At 55.9% G+C, this 15,112-nt stretch overlaps 2 protein-coding genes across 6 annotated transcripts in view; both read right to left on the bottom strand.

Moving 5' to 3' along the window:
• Window positions 1-409: 409 nt before the first annotated feature.
• On the bottom strand, window positions 410-8,611 carry ABTB1 (ankyrin repeat and BTB domain containing 1). Of its 5 annotated transcripts, none has more exons than XM_077116328.1 (12): window positions 8,439-8,611; window positions 6,996-7,058; window positions 6,790-6,845; window positions 5,508-5,749; window positions 5,166-5,325; window positions 5,028-5,073; window positions 4,546-4,662; window positions 4,343-4,461; window positions 4,031-4,129; window positions 3,763-3,930; window positions 1,094-1,294; window positions 410-1,002 (listed from the first exon to the last, which is right to left on the bottom strand). In XM_077116328.1, exons 1-12 carry the CDS (start codon window positions 8,569-8,571, stop codon window positions 796-798), a joined length of 1,611 nt encoding a protein of 536 aa, XP_076972443.1. In that variant the 5' UTR covers window positions 8,572-8,611; the 3' UTR covers window positions 410-795. The 5 variants fall into 5 exon arrangements, with proteins under 5 accessions (XP_076972443.1, XP_076972445.1, XP_076972444.1 ...); XM_077116330.1 differs by having other exon boundaries at window positions 5,508-5,652; window positions 8,439-8,593; XM_077116329.1 differs by lacking the exon at window positions 6,996-7,058.
• Window positions 8,612-8,834: 223 nt separating this feature from the next.
• PODXL2 (podocalyxin like 2) overlaps window positions 8,835-15,112 on the bottom strand; it is a 76,995-nt gene continuing 70,717 nt past the window's right edge. Inside the window, exons 5-8 of the mRNA XM_077116327.1 lie at window positions 13,714-13,870; window positions 13,008-13,069; window positions 10,543-10,722; window positions 8,835-9,679 (exon numbers count right to left, since the gene is read on the bottom strand). Of these exons, the coding sequence (XP_076972442.1) occupies window positions 9,467-9,679; window positions 10,543-10,722; window positions 13,008-13,069; window positions 13,714-13,870 (612 nt within the window). The 3' untranslated portion in view covers window positions 8,835-9,466. The remainder of the gene's footprint in view (window positions 9,680-10,542; window positions 10,723-13,007; window positions 13,070-13,713; window positions 13,871-15,112) is intronic.

Here is a 15,112-nt window from a genome sequence, read left to right as displayed (position 1 = left end):
AAGGGAAGACAGCCTCTTGGGCTGCTCTGCCAGCCTGCCCAAGGGCCTCCCAGGGTCTCATCCGACTCTCTGGGGACACAGTGTGGGTGTGGGTCGGTCTGACTTTGCCAAACGGCTCCTAAGGGAGCAGCTGTGCCCCTGAGGTAAGTCACAATCCCAGTGGGAGGACATCAGGTGGAAGAGGAGTGGCTGCCTGTGGAGACCCCACCACAGGTATCAACATGGCTTGCCAGGCAGGAACAGATCCGTGAGGAGCCCCTTGGTGCCCCCAGGTGTTGTCCTGAAGTTCAGGGGAAGGCCAGTGAGAAAGGCTACGGCTCTAACTCAGCAGCTCCTTCCCTTGCCCTTCACACCTCCAGGAAGCCCCAGGGCCAGCTCCCACCCTCCCCTGGATAAAGGCTCAGCTCCCCACAGTGAATTCAAGCTTTATTGTCACAAACAGATACTTGCCTGCCCTTTCCTGGCCTGCTCTGTGCATGTGAGAAGCCACGCTGAGAGGAAAAAGGCAGGGTGGCAACAGGGCTGGAAGCCCCAACTAGGCCCCCCAGGGAAGGGCTGCAGGGGAGAGAGACACCAAGAGATCAAAGCCCACCCCCACCAGGCTTTCCCTGAGTGGTGTCCAGCCCCAAAGGCTCAAAGCTGTTTTGTGCTGTGGAGGAGGGGGCTCTCCTCAAGGTACTCCCTTCCCCCACCCCCTGGGACTTCCAGGTACACGCGCAGCCCCCGCCCACCATGAGTGTGCGAGGAACAGTACGAAGAGCTGCACACCCCGCCCAGCTGCGGGAGGGAGCAGCCTCAGCAGTCCAGACCAATGGACAGAAGCAGGTCCTCGAGCGCCCGCAGTCGCTGCTGCGCCTCCTCGATGGCGCTGTAGGTCTGCACTGTGCTGGCCACGTGGAAGCGGATGTCATCTACCAGAGGGATGGAGTCTGTCTCCTGTCGGGCTGCCACAGCTGCCGCCTCCTCCTTTACAGCCTCGGCGAAGTCCTCACGCTCCACCAGCTGTGGGACAGGTGGGATCAGTGCCTGCCCCCCCCCGCTCCCCCCCCCACATGCACCAGGCCCTGGCCCCACCCAGCACCCGGCAGCCCACCTTCTCGATGATCTTGGCCATGTACTCAGTGCACTGGTCCTCGAGACGTGCCAGGCAGAAGAGCTTGGCCACGCGCCACACGCCCACCACACTGTCCTCGTCCAGCAGCTGGGCCAAGCTGCGGCCGCAGAGCCGCTTCAGACCCGGCAGCAGGTACATGTCGGCCACACACAGCACGTCGTAGGCCGCCTCGGGAGGCAGCTGCAGGGAGAGATAGGGGGTGAAGGGCACCCTCAGGTCACCCAGGCTCCCCAGATACCTAGCAGCTGGGGTTGAGACCTGCTCAGGAGAAGGCAGTGTCCTAGGGCAGGTGCAGCACTCACCTCCCATGCCAGTTAGGGCCGTACCCAGACTCCCAGGATCCGTGAGGCCCGCAAGGGGCAGCAAGAATTGGGACGGCTCTTCTCAGGCCTCGGTCAGACTGAGGGCCATCTGGGGTCCCAGGGTCAGTAGGGCCTTAGCAGGCCCTTGGCAGGGGACAGAGTTTGTCACAGGTTGAACTGTCGCCTCAAAAAAGACATGCTAAAATTCTAAACCTCAGTACCTCAGAATGTGACCTTATTCGGACAGAGGATCATCGCAGATGGAATTGGTTAAGTTAGAATAAGGTCCACTATGACTGGGTCCTTATAAGAAGAGGAAACAGAATGGGGAAGAAAGCCACGTGATAACAGAAGCAGAGACTGGAGTGCTGCAGCACCAAACCAAGGAATGCCAAGGGACACCGAGCACCAGCAGGAGCTGGAAGAGGCAAAAAAGGATTCTCCCCTCCAGGTTTCAGACGGTATCAGACTCCTGGCCTGCAGAAATGTGAGAGGGCAAATTCCTATTATTTTAAACCACCCAGTTTGCAGTTTGTTATATGGAAGCCCTAGGAAACGGACAGAGCCTGAACTCTGAAATCATAGACCCTACTTTTGACACTTTCTAGCTGTAGGGATTTAGAGCTGCACCTACATTTGTATCCTGCGTTGAAAAGACGAATTTCTCAGCATCAGCCCAGTCTCTGCACAACACAGGATGCTAGCCAGACAACTGCAGAACTGCTGTCACCATTAAAGGCTGATGCACACTGCCTGTTCCCTGCAGCGGGCACCTTTCTGACCCCTCAGCTGGGACAACTCCATTTATTCTTCATGAGGCCTAGTTGTCATCCCCATTTCCTAGAAGGGGAAACTGAGGCACTGCAAGGATTAAGTAACTTTCCAAGAACCACTGGGCTTGGAAGTGGCTAACCCAGGAATTGATCTGAGTTTGCCCCCAAGTCTCAGCTCTAAGCTATGGCCTCACCTTGCCTATCCAGGTGCCTCTGGGGGGTGGCAAAGCTCCTTCAGGGGGTGTCTGCATAGGTTAAGGTGGGCCCTAACAGGCAAGCAAGAGAGCAGGACCGCTCTGCAGAAGAAATACACAGGAGTGAAAGGAGGCAGGAGGGATGGAGAGCCAGGGAGAAGCTGGCCAGGGAAAAAGCTCAGGCCATCAGGAACAGGGCAGGTTTTAGGAAGGCGAGTGAAGGATTTACCAACATGTGCTCTCCCCTGCTGTCTCAGTAACAGAGTGGGAGCTGAGCCACGGCTGCCCAGCCAGAGACCATGTCTCCTTCCTTGTTGGTAAGTATGGTCACTGACTGAGTTCTCTCCTGTAGAACATGAGAAGTGGGCTGTGCAACTTCCATGTTGCTTACGAAAAGGGAAACCGCTTAACCTGTTTACCTCTTCTTCCTCCTCCTAGAACATGAGACTGCCTGTGACCCAGTCCAGGGTGCAGAGGAGAACACTACCCTACGGTATCGTCCTCCACCTGACTTTGTAAAGGTTTTACTGGAGCACAGCCACACCCATTCATATCTGTCTATGGTTGCTTCTGCGCTACCAGAGCAGAGTTGAATCACTGTGACTGAGACCATGTGGTCCACAGAGCCTAAGATGTTTGCCACCTGGCTCTGAACAGAAAAAGTTTGCCGACCCTGTCCTGGGGTGTGACAGGGCAACAAGGTGAAGTAACAGCCAGGGTCGCCAGCAAACCTACTGCCTGAGGCACTCATCTCAGAAGTGAAGGAGAAACAAATTTCTCTCTTTCTTAAGCCGCTATATTCTCAGGGCTCTGTTACAGCAGCTTGGCCTCCACACACACGCACACAGGCACGCGGGCACCACAGCTGAGCAAGCCCTCAGCACTGTCTATGGCTGCCCCCATGTCCTGGCCCAGAAGAAGAAAGAGATGGACAGTAGGTTGAGAGGTGACACAAGAACACAAATTCCAGGGATGTGCACACTCCAGAGGCAGGAGGCTCTGGGCTTCCTGATCCCTGTGGGATGGGTATTGCTCAAGGTTCCTGTGTCTGCCCATCCCTCCAATTGAGGAGCTTAGGGACCCCAGGGGCCTGGCATTACCTCCAGGTAGGGTGGGGAATGCCTCCCAAGTGTCAAGTGCTCGGGACATGGGTCTTGTCACTCGTTCTTGATCTGAAACCTGTCAAGGCCTCCTTTGCTTCAAAGAAAATGTAAAAGGGTCCTACGATCTCCCACAAACTCCAATCAGGAGATTCCACAGGACTTCACATGGGCCCCAGGCACTCCCTTAAGCCCACCTTACAGGGGCCGGATACCCCATCCAGACTGCCATCCCCCTGCCCCCCAGACCAGTGCAGAAGGCTCCCTCTGAGCGCCCACCTCCGTGTGGTCACTGTACATGTAGTAGAGCACGTGGGTGAAGATGTCGGGGGAGATGCCATGCAGGGTGATGGCCGGGAGGCCCCCCGAGGCCTCCAGCTCCTCACTCTCTCGGAAGTGGTCATCCAGCAGGGCCCGGAAGTAGTCACTGCGGCCACAGAAGAAGGCCTGAGGAAGGCCAGGCTCAGAGGGTGCGAGGGCCAGACCCTGTTCCCGGAGGAGCCATTGCAGGGCTCAGGGCAAGGGATAGGGATGGGGGGGTGGGCACCTTGTGGCAGAGGAAGCTGCAGTTGGCCACGCGGAAACAGACGTCAGGGCAGCTGTTGAAGCTGTCAGGGCACGGGAAGGGCAGCTCCCCAAGATCGCCCTGGGTAGATGGGGAGCCCCCATCAGAACGAGCAGGAATGAGGACAGTAGCTAGTCCCAGGCCAAGAGACTTATTTTCAGATTTAAATGCAAAACTGGTAAGCAATATGAAAAATAAACCACTAAGCTCAGAAAAAGAATAGAGTCCAAGTATGTGGGGCATTTTCCAATCTCAGCCCCCTCCCAAGAGACAGCCCAGCCTGCCCACACTCACGCGGAGCTCAGGGGGCAGGGCACAGTCGGCCAGCAATGCCAGGTCCTCCCGCAGGCGGGAGTCAGCCGGGGGTGGCTCGATGGTCAGCACCTTCACACATGTGCCAGGTTTGGAGGCCACTGCAGGGGAGATGCACAGCTACAGGGGCCAGGTTGGCACTGCAACTTCCCACCCACACCCTGGGCCCCAAACCCTGCACCTACCGAACTCAGAAACCTTCTCGCACTTGGCCTCGAGGTCGCTGAGCAGCCCCCACAGCTGGCACTGCTTGGCTAGGCGCTCGCAGTCACTGACATGTTCCACGCCAACATCCAGGCGGCCTGGGTGCAGGGCTGTGGTCAAGGCCTGAGGAGGACCCTCTGCCATCAGGCACAGGAGGTAGGACTGGGACCCCTGGGACTCCTTGCTGCTTTGGTTTCCCTATCAAGAAAAGCCTCAGGCCCCAGGGTAAGATGGGAGGGGACTCAGTTTCTGGATGGGACAAGCTCTTCCTGAGCCACTGGGTGCCAGGGACATCAGCACCTAGTCTCAACGCAACCCAAGGATCTGCTGGAACCATCCCATGTTAAGGGGGATGGTGAAGTTTCTGGGCCTCGATGGCTCCACCCTCAGAGGTCACTCCTAGGTCTGCTGCTGGCTATCAGTCAGCCCATCTCTAGCTTCCAACCCAAACCCAGAGGGTCACCTGTGTATAGGTACTGCAGCAAGGCCCCGAAAGCCACAGGGTTGATCTGTGGGCAGAGAAAGAGTCAGAGGGAAGGTCAGAGACAGCCACCCAATGCAGACCAGCCTGGGGCTCGTCCCATCACCCCAGAGGACGCACCAGCGGGTGCCTGAGGACCACGACACTTTTGCCCTTCCATTTGGTGTCTAGCATGTTGGCGAAGTAAGGACTGCGTGCACCTAAGACACAGCGGTGTGCCCTAAAGGGCTTCCCGTGCACGACGAAGACCACGTCACTGTGGCTGCCCTGCTCCAGGAGCCTGGAGAGGAGGGAGGGCATGCTCAGCAGGGTTGCTCCCTTGGTCTCCCCAACCAGAAAGGGAGGGCCCTTAACCCAGTGCAGTCCCTGCCAGCAGGCACTATACCCCATCGCAAACCCACTGGGAACGGACTTGGCTCCATCCCACCACTCCCAGACCCATCCTGTCCCATGCCATCTCACCGCTGAAGGAAGTCATCATAGTAATCCCGCCTCCTGCAGGAGGCTGTGACCTGCTTGTAGTCGCGAAGTGCCCGGCGGATGGCGTCGCTCAGTGCCCCATAGAGACAGCGCTCGCCATCAAAGGTGTTGGCCTCACAGCGGGCCCCTGAGGGGCAGCAGGTCTCACAGTCAGCAGTGCTCTGGGACTGCGCACTAAGGCTGGGTCTCAGACTTGGGTGAGGCGGGGACCACATGCCTAAGGACTTGGGGAAATCCTAATCACTTGCCCCTTCTCCCCATCTTCACTACATGGGACCTGTAGCTCTCGAGATTCCTTCCCAAACTCCCCTGGGTCCACTCTGACCACAGCATTCTCTCTACCATGACCCAGACACACAAACTCATCCTACGCTTACTCATGCACACATTCATTCACACATATTACAAAATGGAGAGGAGGCTCTGTGGCTGGCTCTAGACTAGGGACACAGCCATGAACAAAAGAGGCAGGTCTCCAAACTCACAGAACTCACATTCTAGTGGGGAAGAAGCTGATGAACAGGTTAACAAATAACATCAGGTAACAAACCAGATGTTATTAAGGAAAATACAGCAAAGCAAAAGGTGTCAGCTGTTACAAAAGGAGGTCACAGAAGGTCACTATGTGGTGGTGACAATATGCAAAGACCTGAATGGATGGGGTCAGTCATGCAAAAACCTGGGGAATGGGCAGCCAAGCAGAAGAAACAGCAAGTGCAAAGGCTTCGAGAAGGAGCATGGAGTGCTGCTGCAACAGAAAGAAGGCAGTGTAGCTGGGATGAGTGAGCACATGGGAGAGAGGGAAAAGATGAGGCCAGAGAAGAGGAAGGGACAGATCAGGTAGGACCTCACAGGCCTGGGAAGGCATTCTAGTCTTATTCTAAATTTTTTAGGAAGTCACTAGAGAATTTCAAGCAGATTAGATTTGTTGTGTGATCACCCTGGCTGCAATATGGAGAACAGACTATAAGTGGGGCAAGAGGGCAAACTGGGATGTCAATGAGGCTGGCACTGCCAGGAGAGAGATGCTGCTAGCTTGCCCAAGGTGATGGCAGTGGAGATGGGGAAGTAACACAGGAGAAAACGGGTTAAAAGTAGAGCTAACTGCACTTGGTGACTGGATGAGGGGTGGGGGAGGGTAAGAAAAAGAGGAATCAAGGGAGCTCCTGGGTATCTGGAAATGCATATACATGCCTTTGATTGCAGGCACACATACAAGAATGCACACACACATATACACACTGTCCCTGCCCCCTTCTCTCACCATTGGCCAGAAGGTAGAGTACCAGCTCCTCATGCCCACACAGGCAGGCATAATATCTGAGGGAGGGAAGGAGGGGTGGGGAAGGGGGAGGCAGTGGTCAGTATTAAAGAGCCACCCCCAGCCCACTCTGACCTCCCCACCCACCCAGCACTCACAGAGGAGTGCTGCTCCCCCAGCTGCCCTAACCAGCCCCCACCGGCACTCACAAAGGCGTGCTGTCCCACTTGTCCCGCACATTGACCTCCACATCTCGCTGCTCCAGCAAGTACCTGGGCAGGGAGGAGGTCAGAGCCTGGGTCAGGACCAGGTCATGGTCTGGGCAAGGAGACCAGAGAAGAGGGAAGGAAACATCCCTTTTGGCTGAGGGAAGCCTTCCCTGGGTGAGGGCAGATGAGGCGGCAGACCAGAGCAAGAAAGGCATTTCATGCAGAGGGACAGGTACAGACAAAGGTATGGAGGTAGAAAAGCAAAAAGCAGACACTGAGAACATCAACAGTAGGTGGCAGAGGAATGACAGGATTGGGGACAGAGACCAGACCCACAGTGGAAGTCTGAGACCTGGGGAAAAGTTTGACAGCAAGAGAAGGAAAGTGGTGGAATCTACTTCAGAGAGAACCCAGAGAGAAGGCTGCTGCAGGCATCAAGGTGGTATAGACCTGGGTGGTAGAATATTGTGGAGAGAAGTAGACAGATTTTAGTCTTGAGAGTCAATAGAATGTGTGAGGTGAGAGAGAAAGAAGTCAGTGTGGATGCCAGGAGAGCTATCACTGAGATGTGGACCCAAGAGAAACAAGTCTACAGGGAGGTGAGAATTTCAATCTGGACATGAATGTCAACATCAGGTGGGGGCCGCCAGGAGGAGAAGTCCAGGATTTCAAAACAGACCTGGGAGTGCTCTAGGCTGCATTCAGCCTTGGAGGGGAGGGTGGTCATCAACTCTTGGGTAGCATCTGATACTGGGAATGGGCCCAGGGGGTCTAGGGGAGTGAGATAGCATAGGAAGCCTGGGATCAGCCCAGTGAAAGTCAAAAGGGGTGATCAGGGCCAGAGAACGGAAAAGAAGGCAGAGAGGAAGAATGCCAATAAGGACAACCAAAGAAGAAAGGTGTCCCAGATCCTAATGAGCACCCATCCACTCTTCTGGCCCATTGAGAGGGCGATCTCTGTGCCAGGCTTGTTTTAGCTGCACTTTGGGTTCCCTTGAGAACCACAGGCTAATTCTGTGTCCCTAGCTCCAGGTCAAACGCACGTCAGAAAAAGGACCCAGATCTGGAGCACCAGGACCCTGGCATCTGGGCCCTGCTCGCCCAGAGAAGCAGCCCCTCCTTTCTCTTTGCCAGCTTCTCCTTCGGGCCTTCCCGTGGCAATCCTCTCTCCGGGAAGCCCTTCCAGACCACTGGAGTCAATCACTCCTCACGCCCCCTCCCCTGTACGCGGCCGTCGGGAATGCTGCCACAGCCCCTGGGCTTCCCCTAGCCGAACTCTGATTGCACACCGCAGGTGCCTGTTAAAGGGTGGACCCCTCGGGTGCGCCTGCGCCCGTCCTTTCCCAAGGCCGTCTAGCAGCCTCCCCTGTCCAGTCGAGGAGCCAAAGGTGTTCCGAGGTTATCCCACCCCCTCCCGCAGCCCGGGACTGGGCGGCCTCTCACCGCACTCGGCCCACATCTCCCTTCCTGCAGCTGGCGAAAAGGTCGCTGGTGTCCATGATGTGGAAGGCTCGAACCCGAGGCCGAACGACCTCAGGCGGCGACTGCGGCGCGTCCTGGCCGGATGTAAACACATGCCTGCTGGCCCGGCCCCGCCCCCGCCGGGACCGCCCTATTCCGAGTCTCGCTCCGCAGCGGCGCCTGGCGCCTGGAGGACCGACCACCTCGGCCGGGCAGCCCGGCCCCGGGCCCACCGCCTCCGAGTCTCCAAGTCCCGCAGCCTGACCAGGAGCCGCGACCCCAAGACCCCGCAAGTTTCGGCCAGACCCGACGCTAAAGCAAGCGCTGCTCCTGCCGAGACGCTTCCCCCGCCCCTTCCCCCCCCTCAGACGACTTCGCTCCACGGCTACCTCCTCTGGCAGACCCTGCCTCTATCACAGACACCCCCAACCCAGAAAAAACGAGTCGGGCAGGCGGGACGGACTGGGCTCAGCTTCGCCTCCCGGACGAGTTTAATGGGAGTCCCGGTGCGCAGGAGGCGCCTGCAGCCCGCGCTCTGAGCCGGGCAGGCGGTGACAGAAGGCGGCTGCACGAGGCCATAGCCGCAGAGCCGGGTTTCGGTGGGGCCGGGAGAGCAGGGTCCTATCCCAGGGGGTCTGCCCCAAGTGGGGACAGGAAAGATGCCGCGGCTTCGCCTCGCGAGGGACCTAGGAGTGATGCCTAAGGCCGGGCTCAAATGCTCGGGGCCTCGGGGTGGGAGTGGAGAGGGGGAGCTGTGCGAATTGTTTTATAAAGTTGGTGGGAAGCCAAGAAGTTCCCTCATCGAGGGCCAGACTGCGGCTTAGCGGCGTGGGGAGACTGGAGAGGGCAGGGAAAGCGCGGGACGTCAGCAGAGTCCGCCCTTCTCGTGCCCCGCTCACTACTCGCGGCGCGCACGAACAGCGGTGGGGTCCGCAGCGAACGAGGACCCACCGGCCGACTCAGGTTTGAGCTCTCGGCACCCGCTTTGCCGTATCCGGGCCGGGCGCCCGTTACAGGTGCGTGTCCTCTTCGAACACATCCGAGTCCTCCGGCTCCCGCTTGCCCCCCATGAGCGCGCTCCAGCCCCCCGGGCCATTGACGGCACCGCCGCCGTTCAGGCTGGGCTGCTTCTCCTGCATCTCCGACTGGCTGTCGCTGGCCACGTCCAGCGTGGGGTTGTCGTGGCAGCCGTTCTCCACGAAGCGCAGCTCCTCGCCGTGCGACTGCGGACAGGTGGGAGGGGGCCAATGGGCCAGCGCGCGGAGCAGCTGCGGCTCCCACGCCCCGGTCCCCGCCCCACCCTCGCCGGGGCCGGCCCCGCCCCACCTCCGCCCAGAAGAGCCACAGCCACAAGATCTCGCTCATCTCCGCCACACCCCTTCCTAGCCTGTGATCCTGATGTCACTTATTTTTCCTTTCCTAGTCTGTAATCCCTTCTCTTCTGTTCCCACAAGTCTATTCCTTTCTCAAAATAATTCTAATCATCCTTTGCCTTCTTGACACCATATGATCCCTCCCAACAGCCCCATTTCATAGAAGAGGAGATGGAAACTCAAAAACCTGTGAGCTGACCAGGGGCTCCTCTATAGGTGGGCATAGTTGCCCTGTCTCAGTAGCACTTGCTTGCCTCCTCCCTCCGGGGAAAGCTTCCCAGGCTCTGGAGCCCTCTTCCAGAGGCCTGCCCCTGCTCCCAACCAGGTGACCATTTCTGGTGGGGCATCCAGATGAGCGCAGATGCTGCAGGCCCTTCCTACCCGGAGCTGGCACTGGTGCCACCAGGAAACCCCGTTCCTGCTGCCCGGGGCCCATAGCTCTGGGTAAGGCAGCACCCCATTTTCTCCCTGCACCTCCAGTGCCTACCTTGGGGCTGGCACCTGCAGAGAGGTGCAGCTCCTAGGTGCAAAGCCCTGTACAAGCAGTTTTGCCTCCACTGTGACCATGGGTCCTGTGAGCCAAGGACTATTATTTCCACCCCATCTGATCGAGGAGGAAGCCAAGCCTGAGAGACCCCATGAGCTTACTGGGCACTCTGCTTCACTGGCACCCACTCAGCCCGGGCCCTGCTACCACCTGCTCCCACACTCACCACGTGTTTGAGCTTGGGCAGCCGGCGCTGCCAGCAGTTGTAGAGCAGACCAAGCACGATGATAACGACACAGATGGCACCGATGACCACCAGTACCACGAAGAGCGTCCCATAGTCGCTGCGCACCTGACTGGGCCGTGCCTGGCAGCTGCTGGTGGTGGAGTAGTTCTGAATGCCGATCTGGGGGGAGGGGGTGCCAGGAGCTTCTGCTATGGTCCTGAGTGCTATGGGCTTCCTCAGCAGTCTGGACCTGTGCCACGCTCTGCCCTGGCCCATCCCCTTATCCTGAAGGCAGTGCCAAGCCTCCCCACCCCTAGGCCCCCATTCCTAGCCACCCTTCCAGCTCCAACTGGCTTCTACCCCGACCGTAATCCCCTTCTGAGGCTAGCCTCCAGGTGGCTAGTCATTACTCAGAGTAGATGGAGCCCAGAGTCCTTCCCCTACTGATGGTTATAAAAAAATGAAAAAAAGACAAAGGAGAAAAGTAAGGGCGGTGTGGCCCCTCTCCACACACCTGGCATCCACATACCCACAGAATCAGGCCCACAAAATACAACTTCCACCTTTCCACCCGGGGAAGGGGGTGTTCAGTATCATTCGGGCCATTGGGAGCTTATCTGCTTCATATCCCAAGGGAAGGTGCACTCCAGCCTCCTGGTCAACTCCTCCCATTGGAGCTGCCAAGCACGCCTCCCCCTGCCCATGTCTGGGTGGGCCTGCCCTCATGGGCCATGCCTTCTGTGACCAGGTTGCTGCTGTGCCCCCACTGAGCTAGGCCAAGCCTCTCTACCACAGATGAGAATCTCAGGCAGAGGGAAGCAAAGAGGGTGAGGTGTTTTATGAGGAAGACAAGAAGTACACGTCAGGACAGACTTTACTGGCTCCCATGCAGAAGGCCTCAGGCTGCCTTAGGGGACTTTCTAAAGCTGGATATCCATCTCTTCCATGGGCTCTGTGACTAACCCTGTATAGTTCCAGTACTTTTTTTCTTTTTTTAAGTCATCAAGGGTCATTTTTTCTTGCTAGATTTACCTACCAATGTACTAACTAAATTCGCCCACTTATATACTTCCAAGGTTCCAGCATGCCTTTTGACTAGTCAGTTTGAATTAAGTGCCGTCCTCCCCCGACTCACCCAGCACAAGTAGTGAGCTGCTTCTAGGAAAGAAAGAAAGCCGAAGTTTCCCCAGCCCCCACAGTGTTCATGAACCCAGAATTCCAGGACTGGAAAGGCCCTCAGTGGCCATCCAGTCAGTGTAACAAGGAGAATCAAAGCCTGGCTCTACCACTTACTAATTGTGCAGTTTTGGGCAGATCACCCAAGCCCTCTGGCTCCAACTCTCTAATCTTAAATGGGGTTTCCAACGGTACTCTTTGAGGTGCCTTATTTGATCCTAACCATCTTGTGGGTTGCACACGAGGACTAAGTGAGAGACCTCAGTGCAGAATCTGGCACATGGTACACACTCAGTGTGCTTACCAAAAAGAAAACAGCAAAAGCCTTCTCACCCTTGCATGTTATAGTTAAGGAAACAGGGGCCCAGGATTACACACAGCCCGTCTTCACTGTCAAATACTGCAGAGCCCTCGAGACTGAAGAGGACTGATAGCAGGGCAAAGGATTTCAAGTGAGTGAAAGCAGTTTTTCAGAGATGGTGGTTGTAGGTCAGAGGGAGTTGAAGTGCTGAAGGTCTCCCCTCCAAGAACCGTGGTATGAGAAGCAGGAGAATTGTACTCTCCACAGGTCACTGCCTCTGCCCCACCCTTCAAGGAGGCAGCAGCTCAGGGGCAGAGGTCAGCCCAGGGGTCTTGGGACTAGCCAGATAGTGGCAGACCACCCCTGAGTCAGGATAACTCTCATGATGGCAGGGCTGGTTCCTGACCTCTGGGTCGCCCGCTCCCAGTCCCTGCAGGCCACCCAGGTGGATAAGTACCAGTAGTCTCCAGTTGGAGAGCGGTTAGTTGGTAGTTTACGAAGCACTTCTGTGCCTCCTGCTCTCTCTAAAGCCCACAATTGTGTACCTGGTACCATATCCCGCTTTTCTGCCACTACAGGTTTTCTGTACAATCCCTTGGCCAGACATGGTGTTTCTCCCACTGTCTACCCAAGAAATTCCCATTTAGCCATCAAAACTGCTCTCAGAAATGACTTCCTTTTCGAGAACACCCAGTGTACACTTCTCTCCGCACGGTCTGGCCCCCTCCCCAGCCCTGACTGCACCTGCTGTGCTGTCACTAGAGTGTGCACTGCTCGGCTCTGCAGTTAGTGTTCTTAGTCTTGGTCCTCCCACTGGATTCTCCCTCTGGAGCTGAGTTCGTACACCAGGGGTCTGCGATAGGAAGTCTGCTGTTTGCTCCTTTGAAACACAGGGAGAGGCCAGCCCTGCTTCCACTGTTGTAGGGGGAGGGGAGAGTGGCAACAGTGACTGGCCCTGAGACCCAGCTCTGAGGCCCTGAGCTCTTACCTCTACCAGACTCCTACGGATGTCACCCAGCATGGAGAGGACATCTTGAGTGGGCACCACCCCTGAGGGGAGAAAAGACATCATTATCAATATAGCCTTGGCCACTGAGGCTCTTCCTCATAGGCTCTCAGGCAGCTTTGGCCTGAGCTCCTCTAGCTTCACTTCTAAGCTCCTAGTTATACACAGGTCCTTATGCTATAGCTCCTCCCACTCTCTCCCATACTTTCCATTGAATTGATTTACCGAAAAAAAAAAACCATTTAATGAATGCCTACAGTGCAGCAGGACAGGTCTGACACTAGATCATCACTGCTATAACCCCCTAGGACTTCCTTTTGTATATGCCCCTACCTTTCCATCCCCCACACAGGGTGTAATGCCAGCTCATCTCACACCTGTGCTGAAACCACACCTACCCCCCCTTATTCCTGTTCCCAATAACTAGTTCATACCCTCTTCCTCTTCTACAGAACCCAAGCTTGTCAGAACTCCGTGAACCCTGGACTAGGACGTTCAATCCTAGATAGGTTAACTTGCTATCCTACAGTTCCAAGTTCAAAAGCCCTTTTTGTCTCTGCACCTTCTCGTGGCTCTGAAGGTGAATTTGTGTGACCTCAGGATACACCTGTCAGTTTAGTGCTGCCTTTCCAGACCTTCTCTCCAGGAGACACCAACTCTCCCCCTCCTATCTGCTGCCCTCACTCACCCTGCTCGCCCACCAAGGTCATTAGAAGGTGCTGCTCCTTTTCGCTAGGTTTGCTCAATGAGATGTGCCAGTCCCCATGGCGGCCATTGCCATGGCGTGGTAGCACCTCCTCTACCAGGGCCAGGAGTTGCAGTCCTCGGTGCTGCCGGAATACCTCCTACAAGGTCAGAAAAAGAGCCCCCACACCCATGTCCTCAGTAAAGGAGAGAGATTCTGCTGACCTCTTCTGCCTCTAGGCCTAGTCTCCCACTCCCGCCTCAGCCCAAAAGTTTGGAAAGGGATCTGGCTACTTCCAAAGACAGTCTGTGTGGTAAGCTGTGGAGATCACTCAAGAGGATGGGAGCTTGGCCTTTGGGTATGACTGGCCACTAGGTGGGATGGCCGGAGGGGTAATACCAAGAACATGCATTCCTTTATTCACTTCAGCCATCCAGGAACTCCTTTGTGCCCTGGCCTCTCCTCTGGCAGTGAGGAAAGCATGGGGCCTGCCTCAGAAATACTCACAGTTTAGTTAGGGAGACAGATACACTTACATACAGTGACAACCCAAGGAACTGAGAATGTAGAGTGTGAAGTGCTATAGAACAGTAGCTAATTGTGCCTGGCTACTGAAGTGTGTGTAGCTGGCATAAACAGAAAGTGAGGGGAGAAGAATGAATTAACGGACTAAAAATTAATATATTAATATAACCGCCAAAGCTCAGGAGGAGGGGTGGAAAGTATGGCCATGCTCATCCTTCATCTCATTACACAGATAATTCCCAAAATTGGTTAAGTTTAGAATTTGGGGGGGCAGCCATGTGTATTTATAATTACATGATTTAAAAAAAACAGAAAACAAGTGCATGGCACTAGTCAGGATCTTGGAGAGTGTCAGGAGCTTAGGCTGACACTTAGGCCAGGACTCTGCCTCCTGTCTCATAATTGTCCCTAACTAGCCCCATCTAAGAAGAGATTCTTCTTTGGCCCCATGGCACCTCCTCATCCCTGGCTGTTTTCCAATAGCCATATTCCTCCTGTACATGGGCAATCACTAATCGCCTGCTCCAGGCTTCCAGAGCTCCTAGCCTGCCACCACTCTCCCAGCTGCCTAGCTCTTTCTGGGTGCTCTGCTATGGGACTGAGGGCTAGGCTGCCCAGGAAGCACAGCTTTTCACCAAACATCCCTGGAGGGTCTCCTGCCACACCTAATCTCTATTCTATTACGTCCAAGCTAATGAGCTGTCCCCTAGTTGTCATGTCAACCTGAAGACCACCAGGGAAATTAAAGTGCTGGGCCTTAGATCCTTGTTACTGTGACAAGTGCCAAGCTCAAGCCTTGATACTCAACTGGTGTAACAGAAAGTCGAAATCAGTTCTCAATTTGGGAAATGACTGGTACTGGAGATAGGCACATGGC

Source organism: Tamandua tetradactyla, chromosome 9, assembly GCF_023851605.1.
Source record: "Tamandua tetradactyla isolate mTamTet1 chromosome 9, mTamTet1.pri, whole genome shotgun sequence".
NCBI classification, from domain to species: Eukaryota; Metazoa; Chordata; class Mammalia; order Pilosa; family Myrmecophagidae; genus Tamandua; species Tamandua tetradactyla.
The sequence above is the reverse complement of the archived record's forward strand: the minus strand, read 5'-3'. Positions and strand labels throughout refer to the sequence as shown.

Excerpts from the sequence above, each read along its gene's own strand:
- ABTB1 (XM_077116328.1), bottom strand. The coding sequence starts at position 8,571 with ATGTGTTTACATCCGGCCAGGACGCGCCGCAGTCGCCGCCTGAGGTCG. Across the intron at positions 4,130-4,342 it reads CCCTGCCCCCTGAGCTCCGC|GGCGATCTTGGGGAGCTGCC; the intron begins GTGAGTGTGGGC and ends CCATCTACCCAG. Across the intron at positions 1,003-1,093 it reads TGGCCAAGATCATCGAGAAG|CTGGTGGAGCGTGAGGACTT; the intron begins GTGGGCTGCCGG and ends CCTGTCCCACAG.